The sequence below is a fragment of the Eublepharis macularius genome, chromosome 9, assembly GCF_028583425.1.
Source record: "Eublepharis macularius isolate TG4126 chromosome 9, MPM_Emac_v1.0, whole genome shotgun sequence".
NCBI lineage: Eukaryota > Metazoa > Chordata > Lepidosauria > Squamata > Eublepharidae > Eublepharis > Eublepharis macularius.
Genome location: NC_072798.1, coordinates 78,078,904 through 78,104,668, shown reverse-complemented (window position 1 = coordinate 78,104,668; position 25,765 = coordinate 78,078,904). Strand labels below are relative to the sequence as shown.

Sequence of the window (25,765 nt, the reverse complement as noted above, 5' to 3'; positions counted from 1 at the left end):
ACTAGCTGATTTCAGCATCTTCCTGACCTTTATTTTATCCTTTCCTTCAGCTATGTTGGGAATTTCCTGAAGTTTTTTACTCCACAGTAAGATGATCTATCTTCATATTTTACTGTCTGATGAAGGATAAAAAGTCACAGGAATCCACATGATACCTCTATGCATTGCTCCACCTGAGTCCTTTAAAGGAAGGACATTATGAAAAAAATGTAAGCTGAAACACCATATATTATTTTTTAAGCAACATAATGTACGAGTCATTGAGTGGATGCTATTCAAGTAAATAGAAAATTTGCATTTTAATGTCACATTGAATTTTAGTACATTTCAAACCAAGGAAAAAAATCAAACTGACAGACACAGTAATGAGTACAGGATTATATATATTACAATATGCCTTGTTATAATACAATTGTGGCTGTATGGTAAAAGTAACTTGAGGATTGATAGAATCCAAACTCATTTTAGTAACTGTCAGGAACAGAGCACTAAATGCATGTCCAAAATAAGCAGTAATATTTCATTTCAACACCTTAAAAACAGCATTAGACCTTGGCCTTAAAAAAAGAAAAAGAATTAAATTAACACCAAGCTAGCTAAATAATTGGAAAGGGTTCAATATAGAAAACACTTTCCTCAGGCCTACATACAATGGAGGGATAAGTTGTTCCTATTACACCATACATGGCTAAAATCCATGTTGAATGACAAACTGATGTCTTGTACCAACCTCTTCAGTGATACTGTATTCTAGAAGCTGCCCTTTTTGTATGAAAGCAAGAGACATTGGGAGCAACTTTATGCAAAAATATTTCAAATAATTTTTTAACTTAACTGAAAACTAAAGGCATGTCATCATTATAAAAAAAAAGTCTATCAGAAGCTCTCCATAGTTTTAGCTACGCTGATTTTTGTAACCCGTTATAGGAAAAATAAAAAGACAAAGAAAAATGGTCAATTAGCTAAGCCTTGTGTCCTAACCAAACTACTTACAGTGATTTTCAATGGCAAATGCCCATGCTGACTGGGTGACTTAACAGTTCTGAATACCTTTGTAACAATTTCATTTTGTGTACAAGGAAACCAAAACAATCCAACTTTGTAATCTTCATTTCAGGCATTCTGCATTTCTTTCCCAATCTTGTAGCTAAGGATCTTGTTCCAGTCAATCTTTGTGCGAGTAACTGGCAGCTGTCGGCGTAAGGCCTTGAAAGTAGTGTCCGACATTGTTTGATAATTTTCACTTATAGCAGTCTGTTCAGAGGCAAAGTAAAATAGTTAAAAGCTAATATACAATACAGAAAGCAACGTGTCTCAGGTTTTGTAAACTATGTTATGGCACTTATTTGACATTGGAACATAAAATATGCATTACACAATGAAGCAAATTTTTTACCTTGATCTTTTAAAAAATAAACTTTTTTTGTTTTGTCTGAGACAAGCAGGTGCCATAATCTTGTTACAGTTTATTAGACTGTTACACAAAGTGTTTCTGAGAATTAAATATACATATACTGAATGTGATAAATACCACAACAAAGCAAACTGACTTTGCTGCATACTTTATAGAACAGCTGAGGGGGGAATCGAGCAAGTTCATAATCTTTTAATTCGAACTATCCATAGAAAGCAAATGTTATAATGTTTTGGTTATTTTTATCTTCCATCTACTGAAGCTATCTCGCAAAATAGTTAAATTTTGACATATATATAACACAGTATTTTTACCACAGAAATCTGACTCTAAGACCAGTATTTTCTAATTTTAGAATTTTAAAAAAAAATGTGACAGGAGCTTCTATCCAATGGTTGTTTTGTATTATAGGAAAGAACAGTGGCGGGAACATTCAGGGCCGGGGGGGGGGGGGAGGGTTGCTAATTCCCTCTCCCAATGCAGATATCTACATTTTGCCCAACCCGAGATGATGGGAAAGCTTGAGCAAGAGGGAAAGGTGGAAAGTTCCGTTTTGTGAGCTCTGCTACACTCAGTGTTCTTGTTGCCTGTGAAACACTAACAGGCACTGGAACCTATGCTAATTCCCATTTAGTTAAAATAAGATACCCTTTTGATACACTTGGATACTGAAAGACTATGCTGGAAAACTAGCAGGAAAAGATTATACACGTAATTTGTTCAGCAGGGCTGTTAAAGGTGGACATCCAAAGCTTTCAATCCTTTTCCCCACCATAAACTCAGCTCAGCCTATCTTCTGTGTAATCCAAGTTATAAAGATACATATCTATAGCCTTTTTCTGGCAGTTTCCCAACACCTGTTGTGAAAAAAAATTCCCTTCAGAAATGGCCATTAGCATATTAGCTAAACATGTTACATACCTGGTATTCATTTTCTGCAGCCTCTACTATCTTTACAAATTCTTTCGCTGTTTGGGCTTCATTCTAGAAGAAAGAGGAGGATTTCTTTAAAAAAATTATTTGCTTAAGACCAAGACTATTTCAAATGGATATGGAATTTATGTTCATACAGTTTTTCTCAAGTGTTCAAAGCACTACACACTTTTCCAGAAATTACTCTATTGCAGCTTAATGATAACCAAGGGGAAAACAAAGTGCAGCTGCTTTCTGCCATTTCTAATCTTGTCGGAAATGGATTTTGTATGTCATTCCACTATGGAGTTGTCGCAGCTGGCACACCTCCCTCTGAAAGGTACACACAAGGGCAGTTATTTGGGGACAAGACAAAAGAGCAGGAAACAGGAAGAAAAATACAACCACAGCGGACCTGTTTGCCGGCTCTTTTTACCATGCACTGCATTACAGCTCTGTTTTGTTGCTCAGAAATACAGGCCACCTTTCCTCCCATAATGCATTCATCTTATGTACAGTGGGAAATTCAGAATTCAGGGAAGCTGGATATCACGATCCTACATTTTGCCAAGAAATCTGTCTTTGCACTTTCTACCCACACAGGATCATGTACATCCAGAAAAGCATGAAGCCACTGAAAGAACTGCACTGACAAACTCCCATGGAAGGAAATGTCATGGCTGATCACAACACTTTCAGTCATAGCTTTCTAATTGTTTTATGTACTCAGGTTTGTTCCCAACTTCTCAACACAGCATCCAAGCAGCTAGGAATTAAATTTAATCACAGAAGTCACAGATTTTACAAACTTTCCATTTCAACCTTCATTGCTTCCAAAGCAAACTAAAACCTGTGCTTCCATCAATCCAGTGTTCTTGCCTGACAGAAATGTCATTTCTGAGCTCTGCATCAAAATAAAACCATCTGAAATTCTGGTATCCCGTGCCACCCATTATTCACCCATTTCATCTCGTCAGAACAAGTTTTAGCCCAGGAAGCCTTTATATATTCTGTCATGCCTTGCAAAATTTGTATCTGAAGATCAACAACTCTAGCTCTATATGACCTAAGGACATCAGGTGTTTCATAAACAGCACTCAAGTTCATACCCATGTGGCAAACTGCATTTGAATCAGAGGCTTTCAAAGGCAATTTGTGGTGATATGGGTGAGGGGTTTGCTGGGGGAAAAGGCAAGAATTTTGATAGGAATGCCTGGAACGTGCCTAAATTAGATTTTTGTGGTTCTGCTAATCTGTCCTACAAGTTGACACAGCTCCAGAAAAAAGCTAGATAGCTCCAAGATCAGTATTATAATAACAGAGCACAGGTCAAATGACAGGCTTTTTACACACACATGGAAATACTACTAGTGCACAAAGCAAGCAAGGCAGTGGACAACACTAGCTTTAAAAGGCTTAATACAAAGTAGTGTCATTCTAGTGCCTGAATCTTTTGCTAAACATGTGCTGGCAGCTGTATGACAATTCTGGGGAAACAAACTGAGAAGATATAGTGAAAATCCTAGCTTCCGTTCACCGTCACAAACAATTTTACCAATTTGGCTACCGAAGTATTATTCCAGGATTTTTTTTTACACTTAAAACATTTAACCTTCTCAACTGCATGAATTACTTCCAATACTTGTAGGGAAACAGCATGACTAAAACTAAAATTATAACTAAAACCAGAGTTTGAAATTAGAGTCTGCTAATTACAAGAGTGAAATGTTACGTTGCTTTTTATAGCTAGACAGCATGCAACGTTAGAAGTTCTTTGTACAACATATCACCTAGTCAGTTTGCACGTAACTTTTTCAGCACGCTGTCAGTTTTCCAGTCCAAGGTTTCTAATGTCATTTTTGTGATACACCAAAACAATTCAACATTTGGAGTATATCCAGATATTTATCTTGGTTAAAGACTTCGCCATCAAGTGATATATTACATGTATGAAACGTCATTCTAACAAAACACGATGCATACAATTCAGGTGAGAGCAGTAATGACATGGATCCTGTGGAAATTCTCTGCTAAGGGAAGGGGATGCCATTTTCATCAATTCCGCCTTAGCTGCAGACCTTTCCTTATACTATTCCTAAAGTTTCCTTTCCCCAAGAAGCTGCAATGGGAGGGTGAAGACAAGGACAATCCAGTCCATCAGCAGAACTGATCCACGGGCTCCAAGCCATTAACTGATGAGCGCACATAGGTGAATCAGCTCTTGATAATGAACTCTAAAGAGGTCAGTATTTTTTTTAACGTATGATAAATTTAAAACGGTTCTTATAGAAAACAGAAACACATACTCACAGTCACTGTTAGAGTATCCTGTATGTCTTTATGACTCACTAGCTGAACATTACCATCTTCATAATAGTGAACCTAAGCATGACACAATTAAGAATGATTTTTTTAAAATTCACACACAAAAAGTGTTTTTATGTATTAAGGAAAGTTAATGACAATGCATCCCTTCAAAATGCAGTTAACCAAACTTTAGTGGTCTGAGAAGTTTACAAATATCTAATTTTTTATTGTTTTTCTGCACTTTTATTTAATTGACACCATTGTAACTACTGAATTTAGCACACTGTTTAGCAATATGGCTTGTAATAACTGAATGACTGATATGAACCCACTTTTTTTTTAGAAGCAGTTATAAATATTTATGCAACCTTCTCTGAGAACAGTGTGAGATATATCAGCAGAGTGAGATACTGCCAAGATAATCTTGATAAATTGGAAAACTTGCCTGAATTTTCAAGATACCAGCCACCTGAGTGGTTGAAGGAGTGACTGTAAACTTCCATTCCGACCGCCAACGGCCATTCCTTTAAAAACAAACAAATCCAAATTTGAGAATCACACCTTTTTTTTTCCAGAAAAGGGTTGCTTTTGATGGAGACTTGCTTAAAAATATCTAAGGCATTGTGCAGATCTCTATCCCTGTAAACAACTCCGATTAGGATGGCAGTGTAAGCTTGCTTGTAAAATCAAACATATATTGAGCTGAACTCTATAAAAACAAACCAATTTGTTAAGGATTAATTTTTATGGCTAATGGAATGCTTGTGAAAGACTTTGCCCAATTTATCTTCCAATATCAAATGAGAGTATGCTTTTCTAAAGGTCCTATTTGGAGATGTCTTTCATATTCTCTTTCACAATTTCTGTCCCAAATATATTTTCAAATTATTTTCTTATGATTGCTATAGACTGGGTATGCACACTTCTTCTAAATATAATTCTGTCCATAATCTGAAAGCTGTATATTAAATAATGTAACTATTATCATAAACATTAAGGATGATGAAAATGGGCATCCAATTTAACAATCAACACAATGAAAAATACATGGAAATGTTGCCAATTTATAACATGACAGGTGAGGTAGTTTATACTTACCAAAAGTTTTTCGCTTGAAACTGATGGCTTTCTATGCATACAATAATTGTCTGATGCCCATCAATTGTCTTCCCATACACCTTAATCACAAATGGAATGGAAGGCATTCATGCTAAGTTTCAAATTTATGCTTTAAAGATTAAATGTAATGTGGCACACTACTCTCATTCTATAACTTAAGGATACAAAAAGGAAACTAGCCTCTGGTCAATTTCCGTGTTCCCATGTCAGGGAAACAATTAAATCACACGTGTACTACTTAAAATTGTATAATGTAGTATTTGTATACATTACTGTCAATAGGAACAAAGAGCCAATTACCAAACTGTGCAGGAAAACATTTAGGTGTCTACAAACCTTGGCTGTATATTGCAGCCAACTGCTATTGCTAGTAACTAGTGAGGTAAGTCTTTTACTTCCTAATCCCAAGAGACCAAAAAAGGTTATCCCTTATGTATATACAGGTTAAGTAAATTAAAAGGAGCTGCAGGCTGGCTGTGTGGTTGTTAATAGCAACCCACCACTACCACCACCACCACCACCACCACCAAATGCTACTTGCTAGAATAAGTCACAGTCTGGCACCATTTTGACAGATGTTACATTCTGCCTCTTTGCTGCTGGTAACTTTCAAGTTAGATACTCCTGTGGCTATCCATTCTGGTTCTCCAAATTAAATCTCTGATGCCCCTGAAGGTTATATATGGATTTGTTGTGTATAGATGAATAATTCTAGATTATAGTTGTGAGTGAACTATGCATCCAAATCTTCCCAACTACAGTTGAATTCCAAGGTCATCTGGCTGACCACAGGTAAAAGCATTAACATAAATAAAGTAACCCATAAATACAATTTATTCATGAGAAATGTGTTTACAGCAGACAGGCTGAAAATGAAACCTGCAGACTAAAGAATTGCCAGAGCATTTTTCAGCTCCTCTAACACTTACTGTGCAAACACCATTTGGATAATGTTCTTTCACATACGCTCTCATTGCAGTTTCTATTGAATTTCTCCACGACTCAATTGCATTTTCAACTTCATGAGGCTTTGGATCAATCGCCTCCTTTCTTAAATGATCAAATTTAAAAGAGATCTTGTTTTTAGGATCCAAAAATTTTCCATTGCCCAGGTCACCATGTTCTGTTATTAAAACCTGCACAAACAAGTTGTTTTAGTTATTAATTAAATAAAAACATGCTACTACATAATAACACCAACTAGTAAGAAAACAGAACAGTCAAAATATTGTACATACACATTTTTGACAAACTTTTGACAAAAAACAGCAAATGCTGGTCCCCGGGTTCAGTTCTGGTCTGGATAGGCCCAAGTAGCCATAAGTAAGTTAAAATACTTCACGCATTTTTCATTGAAAAATGATTAGCCAGTCAAATTACAGAATAAAAGCACTGTGCTTTGGAAAACAGGATGAGATTGTAGACACATGCACATGGGAACACTGAAAACATTTAGCCATTTTTTAATTTCAAAATAGGGGGTAGAATATAAATGGCAAACATTTGCTCAGAACTGTCCTCAATAAAATTAACATACAGTATTTTAAAAAGCTGGTTATTTAAAATGACATCCCAAAGACTGATCTGGCAGTTGCTCCTTCAAGGAGTGAATCATAGATTACCGTGTCACCATGAGGTGTTTGTATCATTTATGATGTCCAATTACTCTTTTTGCAAACGTTAAATATTAGAATTTGTGGTAAGGACATGGTATGACTTGAAGGTCATCTGGTGATCGGTAAAAGTTTCATATTCTGACTACATTCCAGTGGGGAGCAAACTCAAAATTAAAAGTTTCTGCATTACTAAAGGTACAGTTGATCTAAAACCTCGTGTCAGTACCGAATTTAAATGCACTATATACAACACACAGGCACAATGTATTTCACAGTACTTTCTATCCTGCCTTAAGTTTCTTATGTCTCATGCAGAAGGACAAATATTGCAATGAACAAAACTTGAATGTTCTAGGGATGTGCGCTGAAAAAAATTCGATTTCAGTTTTGGATCCAGGGGTTCTGAACCAACTAGGTACCATTACTACTTTCTTCTGGCTGGGCTGTTGCTTGCAAGGTTGGACTGAACCCATTTGTTTTTTCTCGTTATCATGAGTTTTGGCCCTGTTCTTTGCAATAAGGGCTTCCAGGCTCTGTGAGGCAGCTGTTTTTGCACTTAATGGCACCAAAATCCCTTTAAATCATCAATCCACCAAGTTTGTCCTCAGTTACACTAAACACACAAAAAACAACAGACCCTGAAGAAGGCAAGTGTCAGCAGGCACATTCTATGGTGAAAAACTTGCTGGCAAAGGGGTAGCAGGGCAGAGGCAGCAGCATTAAAAACAATCCTATCTGTTCACTTTTTTCTTTTCCTGTAGTACCAATAAATTATTACCAGGGAAGTGTCTTTCAAAATGCAGCCTATGACTGACGTTTGTACCTTCTCCCTTCCAAATGTTTCCAAAGCTGACAGGTGGGGAGGAGAGAAGTTTACCCTTATGAGGACCTGACTGGCAGGGAAACAGTGCCACTGCCCAAGTAGCGGGGGGGGGGGGAATGCACTTATGTACATTTTCCTCATTCCCTCTTCCCATCAACAGAATTGATTAATATCTTAAGAGTTCTCTCTCCTTGTGATTCGATTGGTGAATGCTGTTAAGGAAAATAAGATACTGCCATGCAACCCCAGTGCCCACCTCCTGCTGTTGCTGCTGCGAGGTACAAACCAAAACACATAAGTTTTTGGGTGGGGGTGTGCCATTATACTTGATTTCCTGGATTTGGTTCACCATTCTGGAAGCTGTTTTAACTAAATGAAACAGCAATTTTCAGGTGTGTTTCCATCTCGTTTTCATTTCGCACACTTTTCTACTTTTGGAAGCGTACCCTACTGATCAGGTATGCACCTGCCTGTCCATCACACTCCTGCATACTGCAGTAATTCTAAGTTATGCCTATAATTGATAGGGAAGCTAGGGCAAATTCTGGGCTCCTAAATATCAGCAGGAAAACATAAGTCAAACCATCCTCACTCTATTTCACTGTCATATATTGGAGGAGACATGTAATAATATCAGATAATGAGGACAGCTTTGGGATTACAGTTTCTTAGTGCCCCCACAATTCTGATGATTAGAACACAGAGGAGTCTATACCCTTCTTCACACACCAGGTTCTCCACACTCAACAGAGTTATGTTCTGCAGTTTTTCAACCACAGTCAGATCCATCTCAGACAAAACCTTAAATTCACTGACGCAGTGGATTGAAAAATTAGTAATTACTGTGAGGAAATATATTTCAAACTGTATAAAAAGCAGTGGTTGTTAGCATACAAATTTCTGCAAAGTAACAGAATGACGTGAACAATATTAGAGCCATTGCTGCATGGGCTATTAAGAAAATGCACATGCCACCAGCTCCAGAAACCTGCTTGAACACATCAGAATGCAAAACAGGTTCAACAATACCTTTTACTTAATAGTATGGGAAACCAAAGCCTCCCAGAAGAACTAAAAATGATCAACTACTATACAATCACTGTACAGTTAAGTATGGGGAATTTGGGGGGGTTATTTTTTGCCAAGAATCATTCCAATTAGGTTATTCAAATAGCCGCACAGGAGACATAATTGTCTGAATTCACTGAATGAATCACTTATCTTTTAAAGAAAAAGAAGCATAAACAATAATGTAAACTATTCCCCAAGCACTAAGTACTTGTTATCACTACAGCCTACAAGAAAAATCACGTGAGAGCAAACTTTTTTAAAAAAATGCTTATATTCATACCTGTTCATCGTACCCTTCTATTTTTACTGGAGTAAACTGGTCCAAGTTATACTGTGCAAACGCGCTATAATGTAAAGATAACAGGCATCGAGTAAGAATAATTTTGCAACATGCTCTTCTAAACATTAAGAAACATTTATAGCCACAGGCTGAAGTTAGCAGTATAGTTAACATTATTACACATGCAGAAAAGGACCAGATTGCCAAATTAACTCAGGGCACTACAAGCCAGCTTGAACAGAAGGGTCTTCCTTAAATTGGAGAAACAATCAGATTAAAGCGTGGTAAGAGCGCTGACTCAGCAAAAAGCATCTTGAAGCAGCAGGAAAGGGATTTTATACTGCCCACTCATCATATTACTTATTAGCAGTCTTTAAAAATTAACATGTTGAAAGAAGTCAGAAATCAAGGAAGGTTGATAATACTTACTGGGCTGCTCCTTCCCTGAGAAGATTATCATTATTAAGCAGCAATCGAACATCTAAAAAAATACAGAGCGTTAACGAACAGTGAATATACTTAATTCCATTCTAGTCAAAGTATGCTTTTCTATAAGAAAAAGCTGTGTATTACAATGTTCTGTGTATGTAAATCACAATCAAAACTACAAAATATTCTCATAGTTTGGGTCTAGTCCACTGCAAGGATAAAAAAAATACCATTTCAGCCTCCTTTGCATCAGTACATAACTGGTAGGCATTTGAGATTTTTGCAGTATTGATCATAATTTTTTAACTGATGCCAGAAATGAACAACTGTCCATGGAAATTAAGACAGACAACACAAAGAACTAGGATATTCAATGTTCTCAGGAAATCTATAAAACGCGGCTCTCTGGTAGCCGACATAGTTTGACCCAATCTGCTCATAGTGTTCTAATTCCAATCTGTACATGGTGCACATGGTGTTCTTGCAAGCTAAGGAGCCCCTGGGCAGTGCACGACATGCATTCACTTATATGCAGCTAAGCATCAAAAATACACTAGAGGCCAAACATTGACACATTCATAGAGATGAAGTAAGAAAAAATTCTTTGCTGAAGAAACTTTTTAAAAAACCACAACATTAATTTCTTTAGACCACCACTGTAGTCCTACAATTACTACTACTGTTCTTCTTACTTATGAACACATATATAACCAGAGAGTGGCTCCTGAATCCAGATGCACTTATGGATCACCAAGTGATGATTACAGACTTGGGTGTATTTTATCAATCACGTGCAATATGCTGACTGTGTTCCTTCCTGGACTCTAAGGATTTACCCGATGTCTTTACATGTGTTCTGCAGAGAGCTACTTGTGAAAGCTGTTCAGAAGTTTTCACATACTGCTCAATATCACTGTTTTTATCATATGTCATTTATATTCCAGCTTTTGTCCATCACGAAACTCAAAGAAGCATTCAAAGGGGCCCTAGAAGTGTTCCTACCCAGGTACTGTCAAGTCCCAGACCTGGTTGCAGATTTATATGCCTTGCAAGTATACCCAAAGGCTGTAATTGTATGTATAGTTCAATTCAAAGCAAGTTCTAGTCATTGCAATGTGACATTTCTGAGTAAACATACATAGATGTAGAGGGAGATAACATCCCCTAAGGTAATGGTGGTCGTTCCCCCACTTCAAGGAAAGCCAGCTTTTATGATATCATATGACCCATCATTTCAATCTCCCAGCCCCTTCCGGAATCTGCACTGAGTCCCAGGAAACAAACAAAGCAAGCAGCTGGATCTTGGGTTGAGCAGGCAGACGGATTTTTCTGCTCCTTTTCTGGGGAGAGAGAAGGATGAGATTCCCCCATAATTTATGTGGACTAAAAAAAAAAAAAGCTTGATAGAAAGACGTTGACTCTGCTTCACAAGCTTCTTCAGCCTTAGCACAAAGTCTTCCAGATCCTCTAGTCTATTATGGGTTTGGGAGAAGAGCAGGGACAGATCACTTTCTTTTCCCCTGAATGCTGTAGCTTAAGTCACTGAATGGCTATGGAGCAGAGTGAAGGCATGTAGTTTTGCTCTTATGTTGCTTGGATTTCATGGCAACACTGTACCTGTGTCATTTTCTTTCTATCATTTTTAGGGGGAAGAAGACATTGCCTAGACATGCTGAGGCTTCCCATTTGTTTGAGGATGATCTATCTCAGGGGTGGCCAAACTGCGGCTCGGGAGCCATATGTGGCTCTTCTGGACATACTATGCGGCTCCTGGAGGTCTCTGAGTATTGCTGTGGCCATACATTTTATTTTAGTCTAGTCCATTTCCCTCCCTCTCTTTCCTCCCTTCTTTCCATGTCTTTCCCTTTCCTTCTTTCTTTCCATGTCTTTCCCTCCCTTTTCCTTTTTTCCCTTCCTTCTTTCCACGTCTTTCATATTTTCAATAAAAATGTTGGGGTTGCCAGGTTTGACTCAGAAAATACCTGGGAACTTTGAGGGTGAAACCTAGCAAGGATGTGATGTCACTTTTGTGATGTGATGTCACTTCCAAGTCAAAGATCAGGTGGTGGCTCTTCCCAAGCTCCACCCCTTCCAGTGATGTCACTTCCAGCATACTACACCAATACCCCACCCCTTCCTGTGATGTCACTTTCAGGACACTCCCCCAAACCCCCCTCCTCATCTGAAGTCACTTCAATGCATCATGTCTTGCAGCTCTCAAACATCTGACATTTATTCTATGTGGCTCTTACATTAAGCAAGTTTGGTCATCCCTTGTCTATCTAGCTGATCTATTGAATGGGACAGGGCAGTATATTTCAATGTTGGGACCTGAAAGAAGCGGAAGAGGATTAATTTGGATACTTGCCCACATCCCAATCTCTTCCTCCACGATTCTATAGGAGATAGAGAAACTCACCTGCTCAATCTCCTCCCTCCTCTATCTCCTCCCTTCTCCAATACAGATCTCATCAGGCTCTTGGGGGAAGTCCTTCTACATTCAGTTCTTACCAGGAAGTGTACAGAGAATTTTTGTTGTTGTTAATTTTCTGTCAGGGAAGTTCTCATGAAACCCTACTAGGTTTACATGTTGCCTGACTTTTGTGATTGGTTGGCATGAGACCACTTTTCTATTAGCTGTCTTGATAGAATAATGAAGACAGAATTTATCTCTAGAAAGTGATCTGTGAAAGCTAATTCACTTTTGCTCAGATGTTTTCGCTCTTTAAAAAAATGACCATAAAATAAAAATAAATCCCCCCCCCCCCGAGACTTTTTCCCTCTTCTAAAAGTGTGGGAAAACCTAAGTATGGCCCCCTGCCAAATCTTGACATTCCAACTGTTCAATTACTATTTATATTAATGAAGAAACAACACCAAACTCTCATTTGAGATTCTTAAAACAGATTAAAATTCTTAAATTACATTATATTATAGCTTATAAATGTAATGGTCAGCGGAGAGGGGAATCACGAGTACAAGTAATTTGAAGTGCTTTAAGTATTAGCAGTTTTACGCCATGCATGCCAAGAACCTGCACACAAAAAAGTGTCTGAAAGCCCACATAAGAGCCCAAAACTTGCATGAATACTCACCATTAAAAACTTCATTGAATTCCCCAGGGGGAGCATGGATGATGAATTTTGCTGCAATGCGCACCTGAAATTGAAAACAGTGTTTCTTTCAGTAATTGTAATTTTGTTTATCACAGAGAACCCATACTGCTCCTTCACTGGATGTACTTTTGAAATTTAGCACGACCAAAGAGTTACTAATTCCTTCATAAAATGCAAAAACCTTAAGGTAAAAAAAGACAGCACCTGGCCAGATGAACTTAAAACAAGCGGTCTGGAAGTAAAGTAGAGCAAGTGCAGGCAAAGCTAAAGTAATACTAATGTTCTGTGAAATCAAGAAGTTATGTTATAAATTATATAAGATTTCTGATAGTGTAAATATATGTTTAAAAGGACAGAAGTCTTTACTATCCATCCTTCTCTTCCTTTCCTACCATAAAACATTTTCAGAAGTGCCATCAAAAATAGGAAACTCTCTAAACTTTGCTGAACATGAAAATCTTGAGGGCATATCTGATTAGGTACTAATTACTGTTCTCTAGGAAAAAATTAAGTGTAGTTTAGAAATGTTTCACCTGTGTCAGAATGTTCTAGAAAGAGCAAATTCTAAAAACAGTCAAGACAAACTAACCAATCAGAAGCCCAAGTCGCATATTTGTTGAAATAGTAAATAGTGAACAAATGTTTTGATTACTGAACGAAATATGCACTGCTTCAAGGAGTCATGTTATGGGTCTAGAATCAGAAATAAGAGATACCAGGCAGCTAAGTGACTCACTGTGAAATCCTAAGCAGAGTTACTGAAATCAATGGGCTTAGACTGGAGTAACTCTGCTTAGGATTTCACTGTCGATTTTAAAAGGACCAACAGCCATCAGCTTGTGGTATCCCAAAATGTAATACCATTAAGGCGAGTGAGGTAGGAGGGGAGAGAGATAGGCTTGCTGACTGGCATAATAGTGCCCACTTTTAGAGATGAGAGAGGGTTTTTCAAGTTTGACTATACTGATATGTTGCATTCAGTAGCTGTCTTTCTTTATTGTTCCTATTCCTCTTTACTGGTGATGGAACAGTTTCTTTTACAGATGGGCTATTTCAATTCCTGTGAACTACTATGCTTTAGGAAGTAGTCTTCCGCAAAGAAATTCAGAAGGCAAGGACAAGATGCACTGATTACATAATACTATTGGACCCACAATATATTTTTCACTTGAATTTTGCAATCTGCTTTCATAAAAGGTCAAAATTTTAATTGGGTTTTAAATAATTAAGGCTGAAATTCCTTGGGATCAAGTCCAATTCATTTAAATGGAACTAATTCTGCTTAATATCCATGAAAAATAATCAGAACACAAAGTTGAAAATATGTACGTAATCTCTTTCATATATTGTATTAATGCACCAATTAAAACAGTGGACAGTATTTCTAACAAAGTCTCAGTCACGCCTGTGTCTTTATCTTGTGGCCAAATTTGAATATTGTGACACATACACTGTTAATCATTCTACTGCTTCATAATGATACAAGCAGATATTTTTTTAAGTCATACATGTGATATATGAAAGAAGATGCTCCTCCTAACCCAAAGTCTTCCTGTTCTGACCACAACGGAAACTGATCTGGTTCGAGGCAAAGTCCTTTGTAATGAACTTGCCTATATAAGGCAATCACATCTTGCAAGCAAATGTCGTTTTGAGTTCTTGAAGCCAAACTAAAGCAGTTCATACGTGAATGAACTAACTTGCTAAACTTTTTGAAGTGGGACCCGGTTCTAAATTTGCGATACCATTTTCAAATCGACATCACACTATTTCACCGATCTCCAACATAAAACCCACATCAGTTAATAATAAGTTTATAATTTTTCATGTTTAAATATACAACATCACTGAGCTAGCTAAATCTCAGGCTGCCAGACTGGGAAAGAACTGCAGTTGATATGTTAAAGGAGAGTAACTAACTAACAATAGGTCAATTCTAAACAGGGGCAAAGAGTCATGTTCTCAAGTAAGACACACCAAAGATGCTGGCTCAGTTCAGAATTCTTATCAGGTAGGCTAGGAGGGTTTTCTGCTGGTAAACCAAGGAGGCAGACACTTGACTCAGAATGCTAGGGGTTCCGAGAGATTTGGGGTAGGGGTGCAGAACGTCACTTATGGCTTCTCTCTAGCAGAGGCCACATTTTGGTCTGTCTTCAGACAAAATATAGTTCAAGAATATGATAAAAAGATGAAAACAAATCTAATAACTATAACTGAGCCACACATTTGAGATACAGGCCTGTGTTTATCACTCATTTTATTTTCCTTCGCTCTATAGTAGTCAGGCATTTACTTTCCCAAGTATTCATTTTACCTTTGATTACAAGAAAACTTGGTTAAATCGTTTTTCTGCTACAGGGGTGAAATAAAGCTGAAGAGGTCAAGTGAGTACATTCCACATATCCTGTGGCAAAATAGAAACACCTTTAGGGACTGTTCCAGTACAACAACTAGTTAGGACCTGAGGGCCAGTACAATTTCGTGAATTTCATGAAGCCCCGAAAGTCACTGGGTGACTCTCCCATGGCTCATATGAAGATAAAGTGAGTCAATTGTATGCGATCCTGAACTCGGGGAAATGGTAAGACCAAAAAAAATCCATTAAAGAAGGATACTACAACTATCGATTTTATATTGAAAAACTAAATGGTATCAGTTATTCGATTTATACACTGCCTTTCAGGACAACTTAACACCCACTCAGAGCGGTTTACAGAGTATGTTATTATTATCCCCACAACAACCACCCTGTGAGGTGGATGGGGCTGAGAGAGTGACTGACCCAAGGTCACCCAGCTGGCTTCAAGTGGAGGAGGGGGGAATCACACCCGGTTCTCCAGATTAGAGTCCCACCGCTCTTAACCACTACACCAAACTGGCAATACAATAGTATGTTCAATTTAGCCATAGACTACGTGTAGCATAAAACATCAAATCAAGCAAAGGCATAGCTCAAGACCACCAAACTTTGGTTTGGCACTAGATGAGAGAGAGCTTCTCTCACCTGCTCTTACTCACCCCCATGGTACACAATAGTTTGATCTGATTTGCAGTGCATAGGGGTGTGCAGCAAAAGAAAATTTGGTATTATTTGGATCTAGGTATCAGAAATACCACCAATATCAAGCATTCCTGATATACGGGTCCAAAAATACTTGTATGCTACTTGAAATTCCTAATATATTTGGCTCCATTTTTTCCTATGGGGAAATCTTCCCCGTTATTCCCTATGGGGAAATATTTCGGGGGTGGGGCTGGAGAGGCCATTTTTCAAGCATACTGCACCAAAATTGCAGGGATCCTAGTCCTGTCTGTCCACTAAAGACCCCCAAGTTTTGAGTAAATTGGACCAAAGGGTCCAATTCTACAGTTCCCTAAACAAGCTGCCCTCAACACCTCTGCCTGGTTTCTTATGGGGGGGGGGGAATCCAAGGCTTTCTCCAGGACACAGGAAGCCTTAGCCAACACATAACAGCAACCAATGACCAAATGCCTCTCAACGCAAACAGAACCAATGACAACCAGAGAATCCCACCAGAACAAATGTCAAACCAGAGAATCCGAGAAGAGTCACACTGAAACAAGGGACGCTGTTACAACCCCACCAGAATCTGTGTCATTCAAAGATGCCCACCAGAACCAAAGTAAAATCACAGAATCCCACAAGGACCAATGTTAAACCAGAGAATCTCAGCATCAACCCTAACAAGCCAGTAATACCAAGGCAGCAGCCAGACCTAGCAATGGCACATGGCAAGCAAGGAACACTGACACAGACACACATGCAGTAATGCTGCCCCCCTCCTCCTGTTACCTGAGAAGCCTGCAAAGGGCAGTGGGACAAAGTGCTGTAATCTCTAAAATGTGATGCCCAGATATTCCTGAATATATCCGGATAGTTTGGTAATATAAATACCAGTTTATCCAAATATATCTGTATATATGCTGGATACAGATATATCTGAATAATTCCAAACAGTTATTTTTCAGGTACATATTCAGGTATATAGTTACTTTTCAGGTATTCCCAACCTAAAACACATACTCCTAGCAGTGCATGGGCAAATCAAAATCTGTTGGTTCAGATACAGTGGCACGCTGTAAGTTCTACTTCAGCACAGTTATCAGTAGAAAGTGCATGAGGGATAGTACATGGAAGGACACTGCTCATTTGTACAAGGCAAAAGCATGGTTTACGCTTTAATGCTAGGAAAAGTAGAAGGCAGTAGGAAAAGAGGAAGAACCAAAATGAGATAGCTTGTCTCAATAAAGGAAGCCACAACCTCCAATTTGTAAGATTTGAGCAAAGCTGTTAATGATAGGATATTTTGGAGGTCTTTCATTAATAGGAGCACCATAAGTCAGACAAGATTTGATGGCACATAATACACACAAAGCATGATTTATAGTTACATATGAACCAGGGCAAAGCACAGCGAAAGCCTGTTACACTTTTTACAAAAAGCAGCCTTCTACAAGTCTCTTTACAGGAGACGCCTTGGCATGCGTTCGTCAAGTGAAGGGAGACACAATGTTAACTAAATAGTAATTAGTCCAGTAGCACCTTTAAGACTAACCAACTTTATTGTAGCATAAGCTTTCGAGAATCAAGTTCTCTTCGTAAGATGCATCTGATGAAGAGTGCTGTGGTTCTCGAAAACTTATGCTACAATAAAGTTGGTTAGACTTAAAGGTGCTACTGGACTCTTTACTATTTTGCAACTACAGACTATCAGGGCTAACTCCTCTGGAGCAATGTTAGCTGGGAAACGCAGTTTAAAAAGACAGCTGGCGGAGATTGCTCCTCAGAGGGTTTGTTAATTTCATCTTCACTTCCTGACGGCTGTGTCAATTTCACCTCTCCTGTTTAAAACTGTGTGGGATCACAACAAGAGGGCAGCAAGGAATAGAAATGGGCTGGAGCTTCCTCCCAGAGCCGGGCTTGGACTTGGAGAAGTTAAAATGGGCTGAAGTTTCCCTTCTGGCATTTCACAGACCCTTCACACAGCCCCAGTGTATATCAAAGACCCTGTCACCAGCTCTGTGTTTTTTTTTAAACAACCCTTCCCAACTAACATTGCATCTCCCGACACGTCTTCTTCATGTGTCAGATGTCTCATGTAGAGAGAGACTATGAGAAAATGGCTCTCAAGAGCTATGAGTAGAACAAACCTTCTGTCATAAATACCACTGCACAGCATTGCGGAAAAAACATGTATTTTTCAAAAGCTATGGTTATGAACTGGATGCAAATTTAAACACTACAATAACCTATGTTTCGTACGTTAAACACACATCCAAGCTACTTAAGCTACATCTCTTCCCAATTAATACAGTTTTCAGATTTGGCAATGGGACGAGTTAAACAAGCCTTTCAAATCTACACATAAAGAATTCCATCACTCACAACTCCAAGTACAAGAGTGCTTGCATTAGTAAAAAAAGACAGTGGCACTCAATCCGCTGCTCTTGGAGAGCCACATTCACATTTACCATCAACTGAAAGAGCCATGTGACTCCTCTGTGCCCGGTGTGCCACCCCAAACATACAATACAATAATAAAATGTAACTATTAATGTGAAATATATAACTACAACCTTTTTAATTACCTCTGAACATATAGGGTTGTATTCTTGTGTAAACTGGAGTGAGGGGGAAAGGCTTCCCTTTCTGCCTTCTTGCTCTCTCCTCCGCATGAGGCAGAGCAGCTCATATGAGAGAGATTGTCAAGGCAGGAAGAGGAGACCAACTAGGCTGTGGAGAAAGGAGAGTATGAGTACCATCACTACCTCCACCCCACTGTGGGGGGACTGCCCTAGTGGTGGTTCTACTCTTTTCTTTGCAGCTATCTTGCTATCTTCTCGACAGCAACCCAGGTTCATGGGATGAGACGATGTGGAGAAGAACTGTTGGAAAGGATGGGCCCTTTACTTCCATTCCTGCCATGAGACCCACAGCTTACCCGTCTTCCAGTCACAGCTGTTTCAAGATGGGAACCACCTGCCAACCAATAAGCAGTCATGTCAAGTTTCCTGCAATATGAGGTGGTGCCACATTGGAGAATGGGGCTCAGATGAGCCATAGGTGGCATCATGCAAAATAGCCACATGCAGTTCCCGACCACTGAGTATCACTATGCTATAGTTACTGAAATCCTCCTTTACAAAGACTCACATTGCAATGTGTGCTACAAGCTTAGCTTTAACATCACACCAGGAATAGAAGAGAGGATGTGGCTCAGTGGCAGAGCACATGCTTTGTATACAGAAGGTCAGGTTTGATCACAGGAGTCTCCAGAGCTCAGGTGGGGTGGGGAGAACATAGAGAGCTGCTGCTAGAGTAAACAATGCTAAACCAAGCGGATCAATAGTCTCAGTCAGTAAAAGTTCAGTTCATATGTATGTTCAGACAATCACAACCCCTTTTCTGAAAAGGGTATAATTTCCTGTAAGTCTCATCAGAGTCAGTTCAAAACCTTTACAGAACAGTACTAGACAAACTGTCTTATCACACAGAAGGCTTGGAAGTTTATCTGACCTAGTAACCAAATAGTTCCCCACTAGTCAAAGAAACCTAGAAGTGGATTCTAGAAATGATCGACTTGCCAGGAAATGGTTTCCCAGATGAAGAAACCAATATGATAAATTCCCTGTTCTTGAAACTAGAATGCAACTCTTGCAGCCTATTTACTACTATAGTCACTGATTTTCAAACTGTATTCTTAGGCCCTTCGGCTTCTCTAAAAGATCAGCAAAAACAGAAAATTAACTTGAAGAAAGACCATTGCCAATCTTTCCTTGGAATGTGTAGCTGTATTAAAATGTTGGGCATATTTTTAGACACCACATTAATTTGCAAGGGACAGTGAAGAGAGGTCTAAGAAGACAGTGTTCCTGAGCAAAATGAGAGAATATTCAAGAAAGGCCACAGAATCCTGAGTGGTACTCAGGGATTCTACGTAGGTATGTAAGATAAGAAACAATAAGCTATATAAAGGAATAATGATCTCTACTGAATTACAAGAAGGCACACTTGTGGTTTTTTTTATTTTGGATGCTTTCACTTTACAGCAATAGGTTATACAGCTCACTAATTACTTTACCTGAGGTATCAATATAATTAGGTGAACACACACTCCCATATAAACATTCGAACGCTCTTATTATTCATGAGCATAACGAAGTATGCTCCGTTAAAAACACAGCGGTCAAACCATATGCCTACTGACCAAAGAGGTAACATCACTCATCCATTGCCATCATTCTCCAGGAATTGTTTGTTACCTCATACCAGGAAAAAGATTTACAAACTTTAAGAGAAGTTTTAATCCATTGTGGTAGAGTGGTTGGAGTGCAAGATTAGGATCTGGGTGATCCAAGCTCTAATTTCCACTTGCTGGGTGCCCTTGAGCCAGTCACCTGTTCGCAGCCCAACCTACCTCATAGGGTTGGTTGTGACGATAAAATAGAAGAGAGGAGAATAATGCAAGCTGTTTGGGTCTCCATTGGGGAGAACGGTGGGCTTAAATTAAGCAAATAAATAAACTCAGACATTTGATACTAACTCTCAGAATTTTGAAATATTTCACAGCCTTGAATGCTTGCCCACATGCAAAGTCAACAATTTGCAATCAAATATGAATCTTGCACAGATGCATGGGCTGGTCAGAATGTGCAAGAATGATCTAGAAGGTTTTGGATGCAACCCAGAGCTTTGTAGAATTCAAATGAATACAGGGAGCTCTATGCAGTGTCTATAAAAGTGCTTCCTAACATAAAAGGTGAACAGGATCCATCTGTACATGGGGACCTTTGCAAGTGTATCAAAGAAACTGCATGCATGCTGGAGCTTAGAGGCAATGGTTAGTATGAAAGGGTAACCAAGGCTCTTACATCATCAACATCATCGCCCTTCATGACAATTTAATGCCACACTCAGAGCAGTTTACAAAGTGTGTTATTATCATCTTCACGACAATCACCCTGTGAGGAGGGTGCGGCTGAGAGAGCTCCCAGAACTTGTGACTGACACAAAATCACCCAGCTGGCTTCAAGTGGAGGAGTGGGGAATCAGACCCGGTTCTCCAGATTAGAACCCTGCCATTCCTAACTACTACACCAAACTGGCTCCCCAATTTTACAAGGAAACAAGTATTTTATGGAAGCAGATCAGGACTAGTGAATGTTGCTCTTGGGAAATTAATGTAGCACATACCAACAAATACTAGTACTGCAAATTTTTACTCCATGCTCCTCCCTCCCCAATATGCACTGGAATCCAGGCTGCCATTCTAGTCCAAGTACAGAGATGAAACAAAGCATCTATCGTCTGGGCTATACAATCTTTCTCTCTGGGAAAATGACACCCTCTCGCGCAATTTTTTTTTCTGCTGAGCAGCACCTCTTGGGCGAATGACTACAGAGTGGCTTTCATTCATTCCACAGCTCATCCTGACACAGTCAGCAATTATATACATAGGCATCCGATGTGGTGAAGTTCTTCAGTTGTCTCAACCTCTCCACCCCCACCCCGCTTTCTCTTTCTCCCTGTCATCACATCTTCCCCATACAATATGGGACTATATGCCAGTTTATGCTTGTATTCAGAAATTTCACCTGGAAAATTACTAGCTTAATATTCTGGTGAGCAAATAAAAGAGCATAGCATAAAATACCAAAACTTAATTGATAATTTAACATTAGCTACACATAAGTGATGGTGGGAAAAAGTGAGTGCACATTAAATAACAATTAGTAATCCTTACCAAGTATACAGGAAGTTCTTCAAATCCCTCCTTCAAGTCAACTCTAAACTATTGCGTAAAACATTTGCATTTCCTCTTTTGTTAAAAAAGAAAAAGCATAGCTTTCAATAATGTTATCTTTATACTGGCAGGCAAATCCAATTTAATAGTATTCTTCTGCACAACACAACTCTAAATATAACTCTGAACTTTCCCCTAAGTGGGACAGATAAAAGAATAACAAGCAAATTAGCCTAAAACCAAGAGGGTTAAAGAAAAACAATACCAAAGAATTATGTTAGGACACCCAGCATCTGAGACGTAAGAAAACTTGTAAAAACTATCATTGCCCAGGTTTCTGATAATATTCTGCATGATATAAATCTCAAAGCTTGGTGTTAACTGGGAAGGCAGCAATGTACCCTGCTCAGCATTTTAATTCTATTTCAGGCTACAGGTAGGAAAAGCACTAAGCCATAAGACAGAGATCCCACATGAACATACAGGCATTCTTGATCTATGTTGCTGAAGCCAAAATCATCTTTTTGTTACAAAATGAGTCATATGTACTTCCCTACAGATTCCCTGAAGTAAATGCAGACAATACCTGTATAGGATCTTGAAGGTTTTGTAAGATTTGCACTTATATAGGCCATGTTATCTTCTTTACTCATCGGATATTATTTCAACTTGGGTGGGCAATAACAAATGGATCATGTGCTGTTATACTTTCTTAATACTTTCCCAAACACCCTGTCCTCATAAGTTCCCAGTGCACCAGTAACCACAAACTAGGTAGCACTGGAAGGTGTGTTAGGTATGTCAGCAGCAGATGCCCAACCTTCTAAAACAAGATGGAATCAAGAGATAGTTCTACTGCGCAGGGTGTAATTTCTTCTCCACTAAGTGCCTGTAGCCATAGTTTATTCACATACACATAATTTGCCCTTTAACTTACTAAAACCTGAACATTTACTTCCATTCATATATAACACACACAGCATACACAATCTTCATTATGTGGTGAAACAGACCGAAACAACAACTGGTACTTATTTTATTTTCCTGCCTGTAAACTTACAAATCTTGAACAGGCTGCAACTAAGTACATACCTTTCCTTCAACCTCTGTGACAACTGAAGAAAACACTTCCTAGCCTTATCAACATCCACATCTCATGCCTATTTAACAGGTCCTACCCACAAGTAAATCCACACAGGACTGTATTCTTACTGAGCTGCATATATGAAGTACCACACAGCGCAACTATACCACTCAGTATTCAGACAACCAGAATTATTCCCTGTATTGTTTGTGGCTATGTTTACTCAGAAGTAATTCTTAATGAATTTGAGGAAGTGTGCATAGGGTTCCTTCTAAAGATTCTTCACAGGGGAGGGAAAGGATTGGACATTATTTGACTATACACATATGCAAGAGAAAACAATGCACAGGCCTAACAGACCTTCTCTAGGCAGCAAGTACACAGCTACCCCCAGGATCCAGAGTGAGTCATTTAAGCTATTTTTGTTTTTCAAAAAATTCTTCTAGCACGGATTTTTTTCATTACCCAAAGTTGCAAAGCTGAGCATGGTTATTTAAGCACACCCACACACACTGTTGTGGCAGCTAGCTCACTCCTGAAAATTACCTTTATGGTTGTTTGTTACATAATGACAATGAAAACTACATTTCCATCACCAGCCTCTGATTCTGTAATCTCTTGCATGGTTCTATCGCAATGGATTTGGATAAGAAGACGGAGAAGTCACAGTGAGATCAGCACTTGGGTTATGTACTGCAAGCTGTTGCTCAGGATGGGCATCTCATTCCGGATCTATCTCAAAGGCAAGACAACTACATGGGAGCAAGGCTAACTCTTGTAGAGCAGTGATTTTTTTTTTTAAAAGGCTTCATCTTTTCATTCAAGTTATCATAACAAACCAAAGAATAACCAGGAACTGAAACTATAAATAAAACCCATAGAGTGAAAACAAATCTGTATTATGGGATAACCATTACAGGGTCACCCCTGTGGATGGCAACTGCGAAGAAGAAAAATAATGCAGGATAGAATTTTTGTCTACTAGAGGGGATAAAAACTACCATCCTCCTCCCCCATAGAAATATGAGCATTTAAGATGCGTCCTTCAAAAATTATAAATGTGCGTCAATAAAGATGTTCAGAATGTGACAACTGTACGTTTATGAACACGTGCAAGATGACTTATGAATATGTGCAAGATGGCTCTCCACAAATACACTTGGCTGGACGCATAGGTTTGCAACTGGATAATCTGTGAAACTTAAAGTGCTAATCAATATAGAGGAAGAAAGGGAACATCTAGCTACTCTTGATTTTTCGAAGGGGAAAAAGAACTCACAAAACAAACCATTAGACCATTCCACCCAACCTCCACCACTCACAAAACAAACCACTAGACCTTTCCACCCAACCTCCCACGAAAATAATAAATTGCAGGGCTGAAGCATTAACGGACTAGGGCAGACAAGATGATAACAGCTGGGGAGTGGGGGGGGGGGATCAAGTTTCCTTTCGTGAAATACAACAGGTACCACACCATATACACTAAGGTCCCACTGCGTGTTTGACAAGACCCTGCCCAGGTCTTTTCGCCATTAAAGAATCCCCGAATCACCCACAAACGTTCACAAAATGGGAAGCCAGCGGGAGGAGGGGGGGGGGGGACGAGACGAGGCGGAAATCCAACCTCTCTCCATCAGCGTAAATTAAAGGGAAACCAAAACCCTCCTTAAGCGCCTCCTAAATCTGCCACAATCATCCCTACAGGCAGCCGCCCAAGGGGATCGCGCCCTGCCCGAAAACGCACACCGAGAAGCGAGGCCTGGCCGCGGGTGGGAGCGCAAAGGCGCGGCGGAAGGCCCCCGGTGTGTCCCCACCCGCCACTACGCCCGTCTGGGCCTGAAGGGCCAGAAAAGCCCAAAGGGGGAGGGAGGGGAGAGGCCAACGGGGTGGGGGCTCATTCGGCAGACACCGGATCTGCCCCGCCGGCTCTGCTCGCGGCCCCAGCTCGGCGCCTGGAGCCTATTTTCAGCGCCCAGACCGTACAAGGAGTGGCGGGAGGGCAGCAGGGAGAGGGGAACCTGCCCCGACTGACAGGCTGGCCTCGCTCGGCGCTATGCCTCCCCCCCGCCCGCCCTTTCCTCCGAGAAGGAAGCGGAGGCAGGAAGCGCCGCAGAGGCAGAAGCGCCGCCGCCGCCTCCCTCCCGCCTGCCCGCCACAACCAGCCTCACCTTCTCCTCATCGGCGAGCTGATCCTCCAGGTCCGCCATCTTCGTTTTTTTCCTCCCCGCACCCGGTCCGGCCACGGAAAGAAGCAGACGCAGCGGCGGCACCAGCCCCAGAAGCAGGCGGAGCAGCAGCGAAGGCCCGGCCGCTGGTCTCCGCCCCTCGGCCGAGCAGGAAGGGCGGGCCTGGCTCTGGGCGCGTCCCCGAGAAGGGCGGCGCGCGGAGGAGGAAGAGCCGGGAGCGCGCGCCCGCCAGCCCGGCCGCGGCGGGAGGTTGGGAAGCGGGAGCGAGCGCGCCTGGAGCGCCAGCAGCCACAGGAGGGCCGTGAGAAGCACGCGCGTGGCTGATGTACATTAGCTATATTACGGCACGGCAGCAGCCGAGGAAAAGGGAGAAGGGGCTATTTCCGTTTCATTTGGGTATCTGAAGAAGTGAGCTGTGGCTCACGAAAGCTCATACCCTACAGCAAATTTGGTTAGTCTTATAGGTGCTACTGGACTCTTGCTCTTTTCTACTGCTACAGACCGACTAACAACAGAGTCCTGTTGCAACGTTTTTTATTTCACTCAATACACTCTTTTTATTCAGTTGCTAAAATTGTCAAATGACAGGGTTTTTAAAAAAAGAATTTATTGGAATTTTTTTTTCACAATATCAGTGAGA

General features: G+C 40.0%; 1 protein-coding gene across 1 annotated transcript; it reads right to left on the bottom strand.

Annotated features, from left to right (window-relative positions):
• Nucleotides 1–280: 280 nt before the first annotated feature.
• On the bottom strand, nt 281–25,264 carry CAPZA2 (capping actin protein of muscle Z-line subunit alpha 2). The gene is made up of 10 exons (XM_054988817.1): nt 25,108–25,264; nt 13,067–13,130; nt 9,972–10,023; nt 9,543–9,606; nt 6,682–6,888; nt 5,732–5,811; nt 5,079–5,157; nt 4,637–4,708; nt 2,336–2,398; nt 281–1,254 (listed from the first exon to the last, which is right to left on the bottom strand). The coding sequence occupies exons 1-10, from the start codon at nt 25,144–25,146 to the stop codon at nt 1,114–1,116; spliced, it is 861 nt and encodes a 286-aa protein (XP_054844792.1). The 5' UTR covers nt 25,147–25,264; the 3' UTR covers nt 281–1,113.
• Between the last annotated feature and the right edge of the window lie 501 nt (nt 25,265–25,765).